The sequence below is a fragment of the Austrofundulus limnaeus genome, unplaced genomic scaffold (genome assembly GCF_001266775.1).
Source record: "Austrofundulus limnaeus strain Quisiro unplaced genomic scaffold, Austrofundulus_limnaeus-1.0 Scaffold2, whole genome shotgun sequence".
Taxonomy (NCBI): domain Eukaryota; kingdom Metazoa; phylum Chordata; class Actinopteri; order Cyprinodontiformes; family Rivulidae; genus Austrofundulus; species Austrofundulus limnaeus.
Window position 1 is genome coordinate 2,021,085 of NW_013952404.1, and position 21,094 is coordinate 2,042,178.

The window sequence follows — 21,094 nt, forward strand, 5'->3', positions numbered from 1 at the left end:
AAATAATTGTTTTGAGTGTTTACGCATAACATTTTTTTTTTAGTTGAAGTTATAGATTTTATTTGAAATTTGCGCCAAAAAGAGTTAAAAGAAACATATGTTAAAAAGTGAAACAATTTGTGAAGAAAAGAAAAAAAACAATATTCTGCATCTGGGCTCCCAAACCTTGAAAGCCAGAATGATCTCTAGAGATTTAGAATAAATTTAAAACTGATTGCTAAGAAACTTCTCTCACCACCTGTTGCATTTTTATCTAAATAAACCAGTTTCTCTGTTAACTGCTCTGTGTTGACTTACCACTGGTATGAAATTATAATTGTGATTTAACAAAGATGTCATCTGCAAACAACAATAGTATGTTCTTTGTTTTTGTTTATTTTTCTTTGTACATTATGCTAACCTTAAGATTTTTTTTTTTTTTTACCAAGGAAACAGGATGAGAGGTGAAAGTGGTTACTGTCAGGAAGCCATTTAAGATTTCAGAAGGTTTTGCGCAAGATTTTGGCAAAAAGAAACTTTAAATTAAATCAAATACATTATTTATTTTTCACCATTTTACTAAAGTTAAATACATTTTCAAGAAGAAGTACTTGAATTAAGAGGAGAACTTGTGTAATGTTTAGTGTCAGACTGTAAGTTTTATTAACCCCCACTGTGAAAGCATAACTCCGCCTCAAGGCAAATTTGAAAAATGCCAACAAAGTGGGCGGGGCCAAAAGACACTGAGGGCATGCATGACCTAAAGTGTGGAGGTGAGCGMGGAGATGTGGTCAGGATGAGAGAACGTGACAGCTAGCTTAACTTGACAAGCAAACATTTCTGATTGTTTTGAAGAAATGATTTACAGCTGCAAAGTTTTGACCAACAAACCTAATTCACATCAATCATGGCAACTTTATTTTATCYTTTAAGATTTTCCCTGTAGCTCAAATCTGACATAAACCAGCTACATATGAAGCTGTTAGAAATGTTAGCATGATCATAACTTTACATTCTGTTAACTAACAACCTGTTGATTTGATACTTTACAACCTTCAACCCTTATTGAGACACAAATACATATATATATATATATATAAATGTATAAATGTATATATATAAATGTTGTTGACATTGATTTTGTCATTATATACGTTTTCTTAATGAGTATTGGTAAACTACAAAATTTTTGTTCTTATTTTAGTAGAAATAGACTAACTTCTGCAGGAATAGAATGTTATTTCTGGATTTTGCAGAGCTAATTTCAGTTTTGCAAAAGAAAGTGTGGCTGGGATCCCGGGAGAGCCCTGGAGAAACCTCTTGTGTCATTTTAAAACATGGAACGATATCAGTCTGTTAAACCAATGGGGGGTTGTTCCCAARGATGTTGTGTATAAGTGTGTTAACTTTCATATGAACTTTACAACAACAACGTACCCACAAGTCAAAGCGGGGGGGATCCCAAAWCCCACTTTGGAAATTTCTGGTTCTGGTCTGTTTCCATCACAACAGCCACGTGATCTGTATTCATGGTTCAAACTCTTCAAAACTACTGCAGGAAATGTATGAGGAGGTTTTCATTTGTCCTGATGAGACCTTGTTTGTTTGTTTGTTTTCTCGTTGGGTGTGAAGCGGAAGGATCGATGCACTGCACCACTTTTGTTTTTCAGCAGCTACACTGTTGTGCGAGCGTTCACACTGACTCCACCTGTTGCACAGTTTCAGTGCCAGTCAGTCAGATTAAAAACAAAACAGAGAAAATGTTCACATTGTTATCATCCTGTTTGGCTTCAGTTCTCACAGCAGAATGACAACGCCTCTGAGGAACAGGAGTTCACAGATGTAGCCTGTGGTTTTCAAGACAGTTAAACTAACTTTTACGTAAAATGCATTTTTAATTGATGCTTGTGTTGTGATACAGAAAAAAAACAAGGATGAGCATATCTGAGTTAAAAAAAGGTTTATTAAATTTCTTTCTGGTTTATTTTAGCATTTAATCAATGGAGTKCACTATCGATGGGGGTTCTTTGCACCAAGCGGTCCAGCACTGGATGAAATACGAGAGATGGTGGATGCAGGACAGGTATGAAGCCAGATCATTTCTGAAACCAGTATGACAACAAGTAGTTTATTTATCACATTTTTTTAACTCAAACAAATAGGGTTTCTTTCTCCATCATTTAAAGAACATCTTTTGTTTTGCAAAGTATATTTCACTTGAAATGTTTTGCAAAGTACTGTATTCCATCATATCAGATGATGTATTCTGACACCTTTGCAGCTAACTGAACTTACACAAAAGGTTTTGCTTTTTAAGGACTGCTTGCAGCAGGAAGAGGAAAAGTCATTTTAATCACAGCAAACTGCAAATTTCATCTTCATGTCAGCTGGACTTCAATAATGCTTGAAATTAATTATAGAAAAAAGGGGCAGATATAAWTTTTTTTCTTCTTTCTGCCTCCTTTCATTTCAATTTAATTTGTATATTTTTGTTGTGAATATATGTTGTGTATTTTTTGTTTTTAACGTGTATAAATTTTTGTTTTTTGTTTTAAATCAAATGAATAAACTAACTAAAATTTTAAAAAAGGCAGAGAAAGTGCAGTTCTTTCAGACTGCAGGGATATTTTTAGTTTGCTTYGATGGATAATAAAGTTCATTTGCTTTTATTTGTTTTTATTTACCTTTCAGTTTTATTCCTCCAAAGCATTTCAGCAGATGTGGGCAGTGCTAGGATTTTTGGTTTTGGTCTGATACCAGTAACTACATAACTAGCATCACAGATTCTGATGCCAATACAGATACTATAACGTTAATTGAACAATTTTGTTTTTAATTAGTTGATTATTATTCCTGTCTGCATAGACTGCTGTTTTAGTCATGTCTGCCAAAGATAAAATAAAACGGTGGTCAAAAGTTTTTTTTTTTTACTTCGGGAGATTTAAAAAAAAGTATGTTTCATATAAGTGTGACAGCATTAAAAATAAGATGCAATTAAAGGAAATGACATCATCTTCCTTCTTGCGTGTCTGCAATTCTCAGCAGGAAGAACACAACTGATCATCCTTCCTCTCTTTGTTCTGTTTTCAGATCCGGGCTGTCGTGGAGAAAACGTTCAGCTTTTCTCAGGTTCCTCAGGCCTTTGAGAAGATGGAGAAGGGTCACGCCCGAGGAAAGACAGTAGTTGAAATCAGCTCCTAATTACCAGCATGGACTCTTTTCTGCACTACACTAATGGAGTCAAAATGAAAATATGCAGACTCAATTTGTTGTCTCCACAACAGCAAACACGGTTACTGCTTCTGCAACATTTCTAAGGGAAAATGTGCACATAAGCTGCAGTTATGGTTGTTTTATAATTAACTTGTTGAAAATAACATCAAAAAGCTTCCTAGAAAATGCAACAGTTGTGTTTCTATAAACTGTTCTGCCTGAAATATATTGCTGATCAGTTGTTTTCTGACTCCACTTTGTGACAAAGTTTCCCGTTTCAAAGGTCACTCCAGCAGAGGCAGAAGTGTTAGTTTGCAGTCTGAGAGCTGATAAACACAAAAGGTGAAAATGACTTTTTTTATTATGTATTTTTATGTAACAGTTTGCTTGATTATTTACAACTACCAGAGGGCAGCATTGTTATTGCAGTTGTGTTTTTTTTTATTTCAGCTCAATCTGTACATTCCAGGCTTACCGTATGTACATCTGAAAGARAAGCACAGTTTATGACAAAACAGAAACTCTTATAGAAATATCAAAACTTTACAATAGATCATTTTGATCTGCTAAAAGAAGACCTACATATTTGGAGTGTAGGYCTGCCAAACTTTCCACTGCATCTGAATTTGTGTTTTCGACACTCAGATTTGTGTAAAGAAGAAGAAACCAGAGAGTGGAACCTTAGGATAAAATGTACCGTATTGTAAGGAACGTATGCAGCATTGAAACAGGGCAGAGTTTTCATTATGTGGAAAGAAAACAGTCTTTGGTATGAAGTGTTTGACAATCAGGTGGATAAAAATAGAACATTTTACATTATTTGTTAAAAAAAAAAATAAAATTCCTCCTTGAGAATAAAGAAGAAAAAAATTTTTTTTAAATCCACGGCAGAGTCCATCTCTGGTGTGGGCTCTACCGTGGAGCTGCATCACAAGGCTCAGTCTCCTGACAGAGGTGCATCATGGGAATCAGTCAGCTTCCTCCTCAGATCACAGGATTTCCAGCATCCACCTCTGGCTCAGTTTGYGTTCATCCAAAGTGTTGAGGATCACCTGGTTCTTGTCGTACTGATGACCACCTGAGAGAGAACATTTACAAATCTGATTCAATATGATGTTTATGTGCAGCACAGGTTCACAAATCAAATCYGATTCTTTCACAGCTGCAGCGGTATCAGAAAAGAAAAAAATGTTCACTAACAGCAGCAGATACTTCCTACTACCACAAGTTTATAGTATCCAAGTACATTTACTTCATTACAGTAATTTATTTGATTCGTAATTTTACCTATTTTTCTGTAGCTTTTACTTTTATTTTGCTACATTCAAAAACATAAAAAATGATAMRTTTACTTCTTTACTTTAAAATTTAACACCTGGTTACATGTAACACATTTAAATATGACCAGAACTCCTCATGAAGGGAGTTGTTTATGCACTCTAAAAAATAAGTACTTTTACTTTCCCTTTTATTGTGAGCAACTTTATGACTTGATGATTTATTTTTATCAGTGGAAGTAATTTTTTTACCAAAGTCATTTTCTGTTAAGGTAGTTTTCCTTAGTTATTTATTTCAAGTACTTTATACACCTGCCTACAGAGATTTTTTTCTGATATATTTCTTGAACAACCCACAAGATGGCGACGTTGGGTTAAACAATCTCAACCACTGACTAAATCATTGTGACAAAGTTCTGGTCAATGTTTCTTGTTTGCTTTATAATAATAATGAATTTAATTTGTAACGCACTTTTCATTAACAAAAATCTCAAAGTGCTAAAAGAAAAATATGAGAAATATGAGAAAAAATATCCAATTTTTTTTAGTGGCAAATGCTGGAATTCTTGAAAGTTTCCTGTTTTATCTTGTAGCATCAAACAAACCGATTCGTCCGTTATAGAAAGAAAAGAAGCAACGCTGCTGCTACAAGGTTCCTTTTTTAATGTTTCACCATTAGGCTACAAGACTCATCAAACGTGGACGACGTTAAGACCGAGCTGTCTCACCTTTGACCTCCAGGACCAGCTCAGGGTCGAGGGAGCAGCGGACCAGACCGTCCTGGGTGATGCTCCACAGCTGGTTCTCTTTGCCGCGCTCAGGGGAGACACAAAGCCGAGTGCCCGACATCAACACGTTACCTGCAGTCTCCAGGAAACAGTCTTCCAACAGCTGGGGACGGAACAAACAGACAGTTAGGGTCCAATCGAGCCAAACACATGGAGAGAGACTCGTCATTCTGTGATCCCACTAAAGTTGCGTACCTTGCAGGTGATCAGTCCGTTCCGATAGAACCAGATCTGCTCTATTCCTCCYGTCTCCTCCACGGCCTGGACCCTCATCAGCTTGATGTCATCTATTGTTCCTGTCAGAGACATCAGACACCCCGACTCTTTGTTCTGCAGATGGAAGTACATTGGTTTCTGTTGAAGAGAGAGAGAGAGAGAGAGAGAGAGAGAGAGAGAAAAAAGCTTTTTTTCAATTTAAGCTGTCATCATGGAACAGCCATCTAAAGGGCTCAGAGGTAGAAGAGAATTTTGATATAAAAAGAATAAATCCATTTTATCTTTCCGTGTTTACTYTTTTTATGTGATTATAATCAGAATAAAATTATTAATACATGACTTTATTCATAATTCAGTCCTTTATAAATGAGCAAGAAGTCCTTAACTATAAATGTTCTATTCAGTTTGAGTAAAAAAAAGTGCTCTGCAAAAAAAGTCCATTAGTTATTTTTTATTCTTTTAACTTAAAAAAAACTTTCACAAATAAAAATGTCAATGTGTAACTGTTTTATTTTATGTTATTTATGGAAAATACAAGTTTGTGATAGATGCTATTTTCTGTTTACATACCAGCCCCAGTGGACGAAGAGATCCTATCTGTTGCCAGCCGTAATACTGRTGCAAATCTCCCACTTCTCCTGGCTGGACAAGCAGCTGTCGACCTCTGTAGTTGTTATTTTCATACAACACCCACCTGCAGAAGGTATTGTCGTAGTTTAATTTAGCACACAACTTGAGCACAAAAAAAGGAAATTACAAATTGCATTCCAAAGATGAACTCCAGTTTTGATATTTTTTTATTCCTGTGGCAGGGGCACATTTTGAACAGGTTTCTTGCTGAACATCTAAAATTTAAATGAACATAATTTAGGGTGTGGCACAAAGGCAATGCAGATTTGGCTGGACGTTTAGCTAAATGTTTGAGTTGGTAACCCCTTTTTTGAATTTAAAGGGTTGTGACATTTACGTACATTCCTCCCTCCACCACCAGGGAGCGTATTTGAGCGTTCCTTCCTGCCTTCAGCTGGTTTACAGCCTCTGCGTTCAGCACAGTCTTGCGACCCCTGCAGCCCACTTTGCTGAACAAAGCGATGGAGGGCAGAGAGAACTCCTGGAGAAGAAGAAAACTTTCTTTCAAACGTACCACTTCAAAACCAGAAACAAACGTTGCAAACAGGCCGCACAGATTTGGACTCTCTGTAACAGAGAACACTCACACATCCGGTGATCTGCATGGATCGAATGTTGGAGTCTGACGACAGGAGACCCATAGCCTCAGTGTTTGGGTAGCATCCTTCCTCGAGGACGTACATGTTCTCTGTAAACTGGGCTCCTTCATACGCCACCCAGCTGACACACAAAGATACACATTAATGTTTATATTAGACAGTTATCACACTGAAATTATTGTTTTATGAATAGACTTAACCTTGAGTAGTTTATGTTGTGGTAAAACTTGTGAAAAAAATACTGCTATGAAATAAACACTTAAATTAATCATGTAACAACTTTGCCACATTTATTTATTTATTTAATTTAAAAAAATAATAAAAATAAAATTAAATACAAAAAACTAAAATGAAATAAAAGGCAGCAGAAAGAAGAAAAAAAATCTTTTAATATTTGTGCCTTTTCTCCATCAAATAAATTTATCAATAATAATCTTTACGCAACAAAACAAAATAAAAAAGTAAAATGAAAAGAAACCATCAATTTTCTCTTGAACTAATAATCCATTCTAGGCAGGTCCTTTTTACATTATTTGTTCGAAAAGGAGCAGGTAAAAGATACAAGATCTTTGGGTTTCCTGCMCTTTTCATACAACAAACATTTAAATGTTCTCACACCAGATAAACAAATTATTCCCACATTGAATGACATTTAAATCTTACATTCTCATCCTTACATGTACAATTATTTACACATTTTTAATATGAATAATATTGAGACACCCATCCTACATAGCATATTTCCCAGTAAGCTCCTTTTTAAACATTTTTTTAAGCTGGTTTATGTTTGTACTTTTTTGAGCTCATCAATTAATTTGTGAAATGTTTAATTATCAAGGCAGGGCTTAGACCTTACAAATAAATGGTTAAGAAGGGATAACGAGTGTAATCCTGTAATGTTTGTGTTTATATTTTACTCAACTATGAGATATAAAAAAACTTTTCTTTTAATTACAAAGTAATTAGAAATTTCATTTTTCCCTACTGACTATTAAACGTTGTTACGTGGGAACCTCTTCCTTCAGTCACTCTTACCTGCCGGCCAGAACTTTACAAGATCTGGGAGTAAAGTCGTCATCCAGAACTTCTGCACTGTCTTCCAGAACCAGCAGCTTGCCTTGAAAGTCCGGTTCAGAGTAAAGCTTAACCTGCAACACATCCCAACAGCCGTAGAATTAAACCAAAACGAACAACTGGAGGCTTCTTGTTGTTTATTCTAAGACAAATGAATAAAGAGATGATACCTTAAACTTGGTTGTTCCTGACAGCATATCCTGCATAATTACAAAGGAAGTGTTAGCAATGTTTCTTTAAAGAGCTCATGCAAAAATAACAAAACATAACCTTTCCAGCTGAGCACATGCTTACATGGAAAACAGGCTGTATGGAGGAGATTTTGAAGTTCTGCGCTCCCCAGTCCTCTGGGTTTGAGTACATGCCTCTCTCCAGAACGTAGAGCTCGCCACTGAACCCAGGGTGTTCGAACGCCACCCAGCTGCAGCGTGCATAAACAAAATAATCGAAGATCTAAAACCACATACTGACACAGTATTCCTGAGCATATCCTTGTTTTTAAATCTGGGGCCAGAAGTTGTGCAGATAAAGAATTAGAACTCTTCCAATTAATAAGAGATCATACTAATTTCACTGCCAAATATTTATTATTATTATTATTATTATTATTATTATTAAAGTCCTAGAATTCATTTTTTTAATTTCACAATTAATTTAGGCAGAATCAAATGGTTTAAAGTGACTTTAGGCATTTTTATTTACTGATGTTGCAAACATCTTTTTTGCAGTGAATAAAGTGAAGGGAGAACTAAATGTGAGCTGTTTGTTTGAGTTCTAAGCGTGAGATTAGGTGGATGTTAGTTTTGGAAACTGTAAGGGGAGTTTTGAAGAGGTGGTGATGGAATGTGAGCTCTGCTGATCTGATTGGTTCTCTGACTTGAACTACAAAGCTAACGTCATAAAAACGGGAAGTTTATTTATTTAGGAGGCCGCAAAACAGAAGACGAGGCAGATTTAAAGCAAAAAAGTGGAATTCATGATTAAACAATTTTTTTTTGTCTTGACAACAAAGGCTTGGGCACGCTTAAGCTGCAATGCTTTTTCTCTAGGCAGCTACATGGAGCTTTAAACACCCCTTTTATGGAAAATAAGGGGAAAATGATGTGGTGCTAAAAAATACACATTGCTACTAAGTTGTGCTTCAAGATAATACGTCTCAAAAACACATTTCAAACATGTAAAACTATTTTATACAGTCTGTTMCAGCTTAACATGGGCTGTAATTCACCAAATTATCTAAAATGTAAAATATATTTTCACATATAGTTTTAGTTTTAAAATGTTCGATCTTTTATTAAGTCTGGTATTTTTAGTTCATTATTCATCCTCTTAGGCTGTTTGTGTGTGCACCTGTGCTTAGGTGTGTATGTTCRTGTGAATAATGACATAAACACGTAGTCACGCCCATTAGGCAAAAAGCACACCCACCAGCTTCATGACACGTGGAAAAAAACACTAGTGACGTCAGCGAGCTCGACGTTGGCAGGAACTCTGTGACTTACACTCCCCCGGTGACGTCGACCGACTGGGTTTTGCTGCTGCGATTGATGTCTTCCATGTTGAGGACGTGACCCATCAGATCTACATGAATCCCTCGCCCRTTAAAGTTGGGCTCGCTGAACAGTTTGAGGTGAGGGGACTGGAAATCCTGTGAGAAATAACATCAAATTGTTCTTTCATTACAGAGAAACGGCACAGAAATTGGTTTCTTAGGATAAAAATGATTCTAGCAGCAAATGCTTACTCCGACTACAGGCCGCAGTGACTGAAGCCCGTCCTCTGATCCCCCCCACTCACTGCAGTGAGGATACTCCCCTTCCTCCAGGATGTACTGCTGGCCTTCAAAGTCTGCCTCCTGATAGCCCACCCAGCTTCAAAAACAAGCAAAAACACTTTCAGTTTCAGTTTACTTCCTGCTGCCTGTAAACCCCAAAATTAGAGGAGATGCCGATGATCATCAAACATCTGCTCAGTGGTGGGCAACGCTGATCCAAAAATTAGCTCCGCAATTTCTAAAATGCTAACGAAAATATTTAGGTTCGCAACTTCAAAAGTGCTTATGCCATAAAAAAACTAGTGGAAGCTAATTTTAAAGCACAAGTTCAATTTGACACTTACTAGCTGGCAATAATTCATGTACAATATATGCACAACACTGCCAACTAGCGGTGTATGAATTGTTTTACAGCTTAATCCAACAACCACCAATTGCTGGGGATGTAATTTCATGAAACAGACCTTTRGCTCCTGGTGTAAAAATTAGAAAGTTGTTGAGGATTGCTAGTTCGGCTGCTTCTTTGTCTTTTTGTTATGTTTGTTGTAGATTTTTCATTAAAGAAGCATCAATAAAGTAATTCTAAAACTGTTTATTGGAAAACTGAAGCAATGCATTCTGGGTACTACATGACAGATTTGGTTTGTGACGGGAAACGAAAGCACGGAGTACAGGAAACTATCTTCCCTTCAAAATAAGAGCTCGGATTTTAAAGTTTTCCATGTAGTTGCTCCAGTTGACCACTAGATGGCAGTCTTCACCAGCATAACATCTTTAAATCATTTCTGCRTCTCTAACCTCGTTGCTTCGACCAATTACGTCAAGTATTGACCTCCAGCGTTTTAACTTTATTTTTTAAAAAAGAGCTCTGATAGTAAAGTAAAATAAATCAATACATATAAAATTTTAGTCCGGATTACAAACATTAACTGTTTTTGCTATTGCCTTCCTGCTACATAAGCAGATACAAAGCATTGTGGGAAATGAGAACCGTGACCGAAATCAACAGTCAGCAAGGATGTACTTTTCCAATAAGTGTGTTTATCTGGGGGGGTGCTGTTGGACAGATCACGTGTGTTGTGATTCATTAACAGCCATACCTTCCACTGTTCAAGCTAATGATGACTGGTAGATAATTAGTTATTAGCGGTACTGCATTTTAATTTTAAAAAGTGCAAATCAGCTTATGAATTTTAAAAATTAGTAAGACCGCTAAAGCRCAAACRAAATATTTACAATAGGTCCGCAATTAGCGGATTTGCGCTTTAGCGGGCTGGTGCCCACCACTGCATCTGCTTGTTCAAATACTTACAGACCACCAAGTATCTTCATCGAGCCAACTGTGGAAAGTGTTGTCTTCTCGACGTCTGTTCCGCTTACTTCCTGTTCCAACAAGCTGTAGACGTCGCTGTCCAGCTCTAAACACTCTCCTTCAAAGTTGGGCTTCTCGAACACAAGAGCCTGGAAAGAACAACCCAAACGGAGTTAAATGTGTTTATTTTGGCTCGGTCTTGTCCAAATGTAGGAAACAATTCTTTCAACGTTTTTCAGCTGATCAAAAGGTTACACAGGCTATAAAATAGTCTGCAGGTTGAGAGCCGTCAGCATACCAAAAACAAGACAGTGCATGGGCGGGATCCTTACCACTGACTGGTTTTCAGCTGAAAGGTGCTGAAAAAAAAACAGCTGTGGTAATGTTTCCCCAACTTTGAGTTTAGTAGCAGACCTCATTTAGTCCTAACTGTATAAGATACAAACAACTGAAAATCTGTGGCCTACTGGCCAAATAAAGACAAAAAAGTGGTTTTGCATAAATTGGTGAGGTTATTTTTTGAGTTCATGTTCTGTAAAACAAACAAAAATGTTGACTCTTCATTTTAAACGTATGGACATAMATAAATGTTGCATATATTAAAATACTATTTTTAGACATTTAGAAAACTCTGAGATTAAAAATCTCATTAACAAGTGCCCTGGTCTAAAAAAAACTTTCATAATACTAACTTTAACAATAATAACATTTAGCATTTTAAAGACTTATTAAAAAAACCCTTAATGAGAATTATGGCAACATTTAAATAAAATACACTGTTTACCTCTATTTATGATTCTAAATGAACCATTTCAAAAATTAACAACAGAATAAATAGAATTCAACATTTTTTGTGCAAAAGGTTTACATTCATAGTAGAACAGACCTTAACRTCAGTTGGATGCTCCACCTTTATTGCTCCCTGAAATAAAAACACGTGTTGTCAGAACAAGTCAGCTGATAAATATTCCTGAAAACACGCAGACCAGCATACCATTCGGAGGGGTCTGAGAGAGCCGATGAAAGGTTCGGGGAAACCCCAGCTCTCTGGACAGGGAAACTCTCCAACCTCCAGAACTCCCAGTAAGCCTTCATAGCCTGGATCAGAAAACACTAGCCATCTGAAGACAGACACACAACATATCAGACACACAACATACCAGACACACAACATATCAGACACGATGACAAGAAGGAAGGAGGAGGGGAAAGACAAGCAGGGAAACTGATTTTACATGATTATTAACAGACGGCGCAAACGYAGGAACACCCTTCTCCACTCTCTAAGCATTTAAAAAATGTAATTCTTAACCATCTGTAACGTAGAGCAGTTCAAACCGTGACAACCACAAGCTACAGCTTGTTGATTGCATTCCATCACAGAACCTCCTCCATTAAATCTCCAGAGTAGTTTTTAMATCTGTGAGCTTTTAAACAGTTGGTGTCATATTTACCACCAATACTGAAAACAGCACATTGCCATTAGGTGATAACAATGTTTTCATATGTACTGGCTGCATACARGTGAGTATAAATATCCAGCCTTTCTGTCACCTCTTATATTAAGATATTAAAAACATGCAATCTTCTGCTATAAAGACTTTGATAGGGCTAAATCAAAAATACTCAGGTGTTAATTTATAAAAACAGCTTAACATGCATCCTTACTGTCATCTAAACTTACACTCCAGAGTGAACTTTGATGGAGCCAGTGGTCTGAGGGATCCCGTAGGAGCTGAGCTCTATGGCGTCGTCACAGTAAGATRACATTCTGCCCATCCCGTTCACCTCTGCATACAGGTCGATTCGGGGAACGCTGTAATCCTACRGGAAAATCAAAGAAAAAGAAACATTTTTACCAGAATAATGACAGTAAGATAAATAGTCCAGAAGCACAGTGGGAGACTGACGAATGTGTTAAAAACAAAATAACTCACTCTGACTGCTAGTCGAATAGAACCTATGACCAGCGGTGCTGTTGGAACCGACTGACCCAGTTCGTTCAGCGTCTCTGGAGTTCCCTCCTCTGCCCACATGTTCACGATCTGTTCTGATGGACCTTCCTCCAGAGCGATGACACGCCCCTGAAAGCCAGGTTTCTCATAGAGGAGCCAGCTGAAAAAATAAATAAACAAAAATAGAATTATGTTTTTTTTTTTCAGTATTATGAATTAATCTGTAGGGTAAAAAAAAATCATCCCATCGATTAAGTCCCACAGTGCTATGTGGAGAAATAGGCAGTTAGTTTTGGTTAAAACATTTACAACAACTGCATTTTATCAACATATAATGAATAAATATCTGATTTTTTTGAAGACCATTTTTGAGCAGTAGCCATAACAAATGTGATTTTGAGCATGAGTCTTAAATTCTTAGAAATTTCCCTGCAAGATAGCAAAGCTTTTTTTCTTTTCAGCTGGTAAATCTTTTACAAATTTTGTTTGAGGTTTCCTTTTTTAAAATAACAGGAACCATTCCTCAGTAGAATACCTAGAAATAAGATTCAGTGATCCAGGCATCAAATGTAGATTAAAAATTCAAGAATCTGAAAATGTGCTCAGGTCATTTTGACCAAATTTGACTTTCACTTTGATGGAATGGGTCACTTATTTCCATTAATTTTAAAATATTTTTACTATACTTTTGTCCTCTGACAATGGATATACAGATTTTATCTTTTTTTTTTTCATTACTACATAAGACCAGTGAAAATCCATACCCTCCTCGGACGACTTTGACTGATATTACAGGAGACAGCTTCATCAGTGACGAATCCTCCACATCTCCATAAATCTCATACGCCTCTCCACCAAACTGTGCTTGTTCATGTATGACAATCTGCAGCGACACACAGACAGAGGTGTCAGTGCAGTCTGTGACAGCAGGAAAATGCAACTGATGCAAAATGTGATCAGAAACACGTCACTACCTTTCCAGGTCTTTTGTGGTACCCTCTTACAACAGGTGTCTGCAAGACAGAATGAAACACATTTCAATCATTCATTTTGATGGGTGGTAATGTGTTTAAGTCAGCGTAAAAAAAGCTGGTTTTAATTTGGTTCCAGCATCTATTTGCTATTTTATTAACTTTAACTTTAATTAACTTTCCACCTTTTTGGTAAAGCAAGGATCACAACTTAAGTATTGGACATTTGCATTGTTGTTTTGCTAAAGTTTACCTGTTGAAATCATCTGACAATTTTAGCAATTTAACCTTTAATCTTTTTTTTATTTTAGCCAAGGACATTATTTCAATTATTCAGTAGTAAAAGCCAAGAGATAATCTGCTCCTTCCACCCAAACTAATGGCTTGTAATTGTTCTCTTTTAACATTACCACTTTTTGGCATTGATACATTACAGCTTTTTGTATTGTTCATGTCCTGTAGCAGCATGTTTGAATAACTTTGCGTTATAGCCTGCTCATGCAAATGCCTTGTTGTTAGCAAAAAAGCTATTGGAAAACGTTCCTGTGCAAAAAAAAAATTCCACCCCAAGAACATATTAATGTCTCCTGTTTGTGCTTGCAGATGATTCATAACTTTGTTGGAACAGTACCATAGACAAAAAAGATACAGCTTTCAAACCGAGGCACCTTGAAATGAATTAGAAAAAAAAGTGTGCTTAGTTGCCATGCTTTGCACGTTCAAATCCATTAAAACTCTGAGAACAATTCTTACACACCTACAGTGCTACATTCTCGTACCGATTAATAAATACTGTTGTACAATGAACAATTTCTTAATGAAATRGAAGGCCTACCTTAGTTTTGGTGGTAGAAAGTCCGATTTGAGAGACTGTCTGGCTGTAGTTTGTTGTTGGATGTAATCCTGATGGTTTCTTCATTACAACATCCACATTAGATAGATCTGTTGGTAACTTCTGTTCCTTTTGGACAACATCCATGATATGTAGATCTTTTACTGGCTTCTGTTCCTTTTGGGCCACATCCACAATAGACCGACTTGTCAGTAGAGTCTCTTCTTTTTGGGCCACATCCATGGTATGAGGACCTGTTACTGATTTCTGTTCCTTTCGGGTCACATCCACAATAGATAAATTTGTCAGTAGAGTCTCTTCCTTTTGGGCCACATCCATGATAGGTAGATCTGTTACTGATTTCTGTTCCTTTCGGGTCACATCCACAATGGACATATTCGTTGCTAACCTTTGTTCAATTGCAGCAGAATTTAGGTTGGTTTGTGTAGAGGCCTGGGGTGTCTCTTTCTGTTTTTCTTCTTTGTCCTTCATGAGGTGTTTCTCTAAAWGCTCAGAGAGTTTTGTCTCTGAGAGTGTAGGTAGAGGAGGAGGAGAGGAGGGGCTAATTGCTGACTCACTAGCTGATTTTGTCCCACCTCCTGTAACTGAGCCTTGATCCGTACCTTTTACACCCCTGTTATCAGCTCTGACAGCAGGCAAAGGTAAGTCAATAGCCCCCACCCGTTGAAAAGAGGGCATGTCTTGCTGCTGGTTGGAAGAAGCGGTAGTATTTGAGGCAGAGGTAACTTCCTCTCTGGTCTTCCTGGAGATTCGAGGGGAACTTCTCAAACTAGAGAGAATAGACATCCTTTCAAGTCTTGATGTCATTTTTCCAGGCTCATTGTTTTGACCCTCTACTCTTCCTGCCTCAACTTGGGTCTCCTCTTTGACCCCGTTTTGTTTGTCTACCTTGATTGAGTTTGTTTGGTATGTTGAGGTGCCATTTTCTTGAGACTGTTTTTCCAGGTTTTGTTCTTCCCTCTCCGCTGCTTTTTGTTTTATCACCATGGCTGGTGAAAGATCCATTTTTTTGTCATTTTTTCTTAAGCCAAATTGGAATCCCTCCGGATCAAATGTTCGCTCAAAATGGTCCTCCCTGATGGCYGGCATGACAGAAGGCTGAGGCTGGGGCTTTTTGCAAACGCGCTTCTTTAGTGGCACTGAAAAAGGAATTCCTCCTTTCTTAACAATCTTAAGAAAATCATCAATGTCATCAGGGTCAAGAGACTCATCTATGCTTTTTGATGCTCTTGTTCTGCYTTTGCTTTCCTTCTTCTTTTTCTGATGGTGCTCCACATCTAACCAGCAAGATGGAGAGTCTGTGTTTAGCTGAAAACCTTGAGGTTGAGAGGATGGGTTGGATGGGGCAGAAAGAGACAAAAGCTTGTCAAACATTGGCATCATTTTTTTCTCTTGTAGTTTGGATTCCAGCTTTTTCTTGACATCTACCTTTGACACTTTTAACTGCCGATCCTCATCAATCACATTGGTTTTAAGTTCAGCTCCAATCTTAATCAGGCTTTTTGTTTTTTGTTCTGCATCAGTCACATTAGCATTATTATTACCAGAGACTAATTCAGCAATACGTGTTGTCTTTTCCTGAACATCTGTAACTGAAGTCTTGGTCTCACGTTCTTTAACATCAAGAGCTTTAGAGTCAGTGGCACTTGCTAGAGTCACAATTTTATTCCCCAAATTTTCTATTAATGACACTTTGGCTTCTGAGTTTTCTTTAGCTTCCTCAACATTTTGAACCGCGRAGCTTTTAATTTGTAGCTCTTGAATTTGAGTCTCTGCTGCTTCTTTAGGGRGTTTTGTTCTTGCAGTTTCTGGTTTTTCTTTCATGTCAGTATTTGGATCTTTAGAATTTGCCACTTTGCTATGGTCTGGTTTTGTTATGTCTGTATTAGTTTTAAAACTCTGGATCGGCTCTGTGGTCCCTGTCTTATTAACCAAACACGTGTTAGATGACTCCAYGACTTCAGGCATTTCTTTTGGACATTCACTGGAAGCGTTTACAGTGCTAGGCCTTTGAGTTACATCCACCCTCGGCAGCTCTGTTGTTTTCTCTGTAACGTCAGATCTTACAGCCTGTAGYTCTTGTTCTGATGTTTGACTTTGACATTTAGACTCTGCTGATGTGTTTTGGTCTAAGTTTATATTGTCTGTACCTTGGTTTCCAGAAAGTTTGGGTTTTGAATCTTGAATCATTCCAACTTTGCTTGAAGTGTTTGCTGTTGTCATCACATTCAACAAACTGTCTTCTGAYGTCTCCATTGTTTGACTTATAGTGACTGTAGGTTTTGTCTCTGTCGTCTCATCTGTAGTGTCCGTTCTCACAGACTTCAGTCTATCTTGCAGGTCAAGAGTTGAACGTTTAGACTCTTGATCTGGTCTTATTGTGACCACATCTTGTTCTTGTAAAGTTTTGGACTGTACCTGTTTGTTGTTTACTTCACTAATATAACCTGCTGTTTTCTCAGTCACTAAGCCCACTAAAGAAGAATCCTCAACTTGAGTCTTTTCCTCTGTGCCTTTGGTGCTTTTATATCCAGAGTTAGAATCTTGGGAGGTATCCACACTCTGTCTYTCTTCTATCTTCTCTTGAACATCAGCTCTTACAATTTCTGGTTTAGACATGGCTAATTTGTCTTGTTCTGGTTTTAAGTTGCTTTCTTGATCTTCAGGAGTCATAGGCTTTTCAACTTGCTGAATTTCAAGTCCACTAGTTATATTAACAGCTCCTGAATCCTTCACCAAACTGCCCACTGATGCTTTCATTGTTTTAGGGATGTGTTTAGTTTCTTTGGCGCCCTGGTTTATAGTGGTTACAACTTTTATCTCTTGAGTTTGACTCGCTTTCTGGTTTATAGTGGTTACAACTTTTATCTCTTGAGTTTGACTCGCTTTATTCTCTTCTAGAGTTTCCACTCCCACAGTTTCTAGATTCAGTTTCAAGTGAGTGTTTGATTTTGTAGGTTTTTGAGCTGGTTCCACTGTGGTATCCTCACAAACATTAACCATAGTTGGTGAATCTCTGTCTTCAGCTCTCTCTTTAGTCTCTTTGTTGGAAGTACTTGTTGCGTCAGGAACTTGAGTGGTCTCGAATAACTGCTTCTCTGACTTCTTCTTTTGAACTACAGCATCTTCAGTGTGTGGTTCTTGTTTTGATGTATGACTACGAAGGTCACACTCTGCCAATTCTTGCAAGTTTGGCGTTATTTTGTCCACTTCTTGTTCAGCAGCAGTTATGATTTTCTCCACCTTTTCGTTGCAAACTTTTTTATTATCTAGCGCTGCTGTCTCATTCACCAAACGTCCTAAAGATGAATCTTTGATTTGATTCGTCTCTTTGTTGTAAGTGCCTGTTGTGTCAGGAACTTGAGTTGTCTCCTGTACCTGCTTTTCTGATTTATTCTTTTGAACTTCCATGCTTACAGTCTTTGACTCTTSTGCTTTTTGATTCAGAGATGCAGACTCTGTCAGCATGCCTTTGTCTGCTTTTATTAGGTCTTGAACAAATTCAGTTTTCTTTGTAATGGTTGCAGCTGTTGACACATTCACCAAACTGTCCTCTGATACATCCTTTGTTTTAGAGTCGGCCCCATCAGCACTCTGACCTGTGGTGGTTGTAATTTTTAACTCCTGAAACTGACTTTCTGTTGCTTCCTCTGGCGCGTCTGTTTTTGATTTCTTATTTATGGCAGATTTTGAACACTTTGATACTGTTACTTTTTCATTGTTAGTGCTAACTGTTTTTATCATTTGGACTTGCTGCAGGCTTTCCTCACTGAGAGCAACTGGATGTCCATTCCTCAAATCTTCTGCGGACTCTTTGGCTTCAACTGACTCTTTGCTTCCTTCAGTTTGCGAGTTTTCTTTAAGAGCTGGATCAAGTTTTTCAGTCCCCATGGTTTTTTCTTCTTCATTCCTTATCTCTTTTTCATGATTCAAATGTCTGTCGTGATCTTTTGTGTCAACATCTTGAGGCAAAGCACCTACAGTCTTATACTCCAACTGTGATCCAGACTGAGTATCACTGTTTGAAACTTTTGTCTTACTCTCTGAACACATCAACTGTGACTCATTTGCTTTTGTGTTACTATCCATACATTCAGCACTCTGAGATACTAGGTTTAAAACATTTAGAGCTTGTGTTGGATCAAGTTTATTTCCCAGGTGAACTTTTAGACATTTGGACTCTGCTGATTGGTCTCTGGCAGTTGACATCTCCTCTTTTTTGTTATTGTCCTCTTCAGATTTAGCACTGGATATTTTTGTGTCAGTGACTGATATTTCTGGATATGCTCTGTCTTTTACTTTATCAGCATCTTTGTAGTTATCCTCAACTTCTTTGTTTAAGTGTTGTTTGGTTTCCTCCTCATCTTTAAGCAACAGGACCTTTGACTGCTGCTCAGGTSCATTTGTATTCCTAACACCACTCTCTGTTGTTCCTTGTAAGACGATCTGCTGTTCTCTAGCAGTTTTTTCACTCTTTGCTAGCTCTGCCTCCTTTCCTTCCAACTTGTTTTTAGCTACTACCTCTGGTTCCACTTTAGTTTCAGGCTGTAAGCCCTTTTCTTCTGACGATGGCCTCACTGCTTTGTCTGAAGTTGTAAGTCCTTCACCCTCCACAGCTCTGTTTTTSAGCTCCTCTGTGCTACTTTTCTTTGAGTCTGTGCTTTCTGTTGCTGCGTTATTAAGTGTTTTGTCTGGTTTGGACTCCCTACACACAGACTCTTTTAAAAGGGCCTCTTTGTCTGACTGATTTTCAACATTCTTGGGAAATTCACAAACAGTTACAGTCTCTGTTTCAAYGTCCAAAGCCTCAGCTGGTTTCCAGCCAACCTCCCCTTTACTTTGCTCCTGCAAGTCAAAATCTTTTACTGCATCCAACACTAATTTCTGGGACAGGCTGTCATTTTTTTCTRTGGTTTCAACCTTCAAAATGTCTTCTGCATTGACAGCTGTAGCATTATTCAATGCTGCAGGGAGAATGTGTGAGTGTGAATCTCGTGGTTCAGTATATCTGCCTTCTGAGGTCAGAAAAGCTGACAAACCATCTCTTCCTTCTGAAATGGAAGTGTCTGTGTTTTTATCTTTACAGGGTCTGCTACAAATTGAAACCCCTTCCTGGTTAGAACAGGTTGTTATGTCAGAGGAAATGCCATCATCCAACCCAGGTTTGGCTGACATATCGGTTACGTCTTTGTGAGTTGTTTCCAAGGACAGAGCTGCAGTGATTTTCTGCACCTGGCTTAATTCAGGTGTTGYGTTACTTGTTAGCTCCTCTAATATGTCTTTGTCTTTTATTCCAGGGGAAGTTGTTGATGATAACAGTGTTTCTTGCCTCTGTGTTTTATCAGTCTGAATGTAACACTTTTCTGATTGAATCTCATCTTTTGTGTGTCTGGCACTCACCCCTCCTCCTTCAGTTTCAGCATTATTTATGTCTRTAACATGTGACTGAGATGATTTTTCGTTGTCAGCATCACTGAGCTGCATTGTCTCCGTTATAGAGTATGTAGCTGCTGAAAGTTTTACYAGAGAATTGTCCATGATGTTTGCATCACTATTTTGGAGTGGCTGGATTTCTGATTTCTCTCCAGGTGTTGTATTACCAATGCTCACCTCTAAACCCTCTGTGTCTTTCTCTTCTTTCAGTTTGATCTTAAACCTGTTGTCGCTATTCTTCATTTTCTCTGCTGTGGCAGGAAATTTAGCTTTGACAGCGGTCTCTGTAGTTGTGTTAGGATTCGAGTCCTCGGATTTGGCGGATTCTTGCTGATTTTTTGGTTTTCCTTTGTATGAGCTTCTTTGACCCCTTGTGGGCAGCTTGCTCCCAGATGACAAGGCCTCAGATGAATCCTTTCCAGTCCATTTGTTATGTGGTTTGATGTTGTCATTCTGCTTGGAGAACCTTGAAAATACAGTTTTCTCTTTGGTGGGAGAGGGAGAGGTAACTGGGGTCGAAGTGTCACTCTCTTCATGGCTTGTGCTTCTTTTAGAGAGGTGTTTTGATGACTTCAGTACCACTGTGCTTCCTGTTCCTGAAAAAAGACAAACAGTTATAACTCAAATAGACTCAGAAAGTAAAAACGATAATATTCATAATGCAAAATGTCAGTGAACTGATTTATTTCAGCAGCCAGTTCTGACGTTATCAGTCCATTAAATGGACGTTATTAGCGGTTATCCGTCCCATAGAATGGCTTCAGACTGTCCCGACAGTACCCCCTAGTGGGTTAATGCTGTATATCAATGACATTAAATGTGTAAATAACAAAACCATTTTTTATTGTTTTTTTGTCTGGGGTGGGGGAGGGGGTTTCTTGCTGTTTTCTTGCTACCCATGCTTTGTCTTGATCCTGGCTCTCCCATTCTCTGGTCCAGCGCGCTGCCCATTGCCTTACGTTGGGCCTGCAACAATGGTCTACTTCATCGTAGCCCATGTTATTTTCTCTAAAATTAACC

At 37.9% G+C, this 21,094-nt stretch overlaps 2 protein-coding genes across 5 annotated transcripts in view; one reads left to right on the top strand and one right to left on the bottom strand.

The window, feature by feature from the left end:
- rtn4ip1 (reticulon 4 interacting protein 1) overlaps window positions 1-3,601 on the top strand; it is an 11,329-nt gene extending 7,728 nt beyond the window's left edge. Inside the window, exons 8-9 of one of the 2 annotated variants that reach the window (XM_014010396.1) lie at window positions 1,970-2,062; window positions 3,070-3,601. In XM_014010396.1, the coding sequence (XP_013865850.1) occupies window positions 1,970-2,062; window positions 3,070-3,180 (204 nt within the window). In that variant the 3' untranslated portion in view covers window positions 3,181-3,601. Of the gene's footprint in view, window positions 1-1,969; window positions 2,063-2,296; window positions 2,446-3,069 lie in introns of those variants that run through there. The other variant, XM_014010403.1, reaches the window with a different exon arrangement.
- The window catches only part of crybg1a (crystallin beta-gamma domain containing 1a), a 46,450-nt gene continuing 28,891 nt past the window's right edge, over window positions 3,536-21,094 (bottom strand). The window contains exons 5-24 of one of the 3 annotated variants that reach the window (XM_014010364.1): window positions 17,510-20,670; window positions 14,624-17,461; window positions 13,792-13,830; window positions 13,582-13,700; window positions 12,800-12,977; window positions 12,547-12,686; window positions 11,857-11,983; window positions 11,749-11,784; window positions 10,863-11,011; window positions 9,521-9,647; window positions 9,279-9,424; window positions 8,071-8,197; window positions 7,947-7,976; window positions 7,738-7,850; window positions 6,691-6,823; window positions 6,445-6,584; window positions 6,044-6,167; window positions 5,453-5,611; window positions 5,198-5,360; window positions 3,536-4,270 (exon numbers count right to left, since the gene is read on the bottom strand). In XM_014010364.1, coding sequence (XP_013865818.1) covers window positions 4,182-4,270; window positions 5,198-5,360; window positions 5,453-5,611; window positions 6,044-6,167; window positions 6,445-6,584; window positions 6,691-6,823; window positions 7,738-7,850; window positions 7,947-7,976; window positions 8,071-8,197; window positions 9,279-9,424; window positions 9,521-9,647; window positions 10,863-11,011; window positions 11,749-11,784; window positions 11,857-11,983; window positions 12,547-12,686; window positions 12,800-12,977; window positions 13,582-13,700; window positions 13,792-13,830; window positions 14,624-17,461; window positions 17,510-20,670 — 8,138 coding nt within the window. In that variant the 3' untranslated portion in view covers window positions 3,536-4,181. Of the gene's footprint in view, window positions 4,271-5,197; window positions 5,361-5,452; window positions 5,612-6,043; window positions 6,168-6,444; window positions 6,585-6,690; window positions 6,824-7,737; window positions 7,851-7,946; window positions 7,977-8,070; window positions 8,198-9,278; window positions 9,425-9,520; window positions 9,648-10,862; window positions 11,012-11,748; window positions 11,785-11,856; window positions 11,984-12,546; window positions 12,687-12,799; window positions 12,978-13,581; window positions 13,701-13,791; window positions 13,831-14,623; window positions 20,671-21,094 lie in introns of those variants that run through there. The other 2 variants (XM_014010358.1, XM_014010373.1) reach the window with 2 other exon arrangements.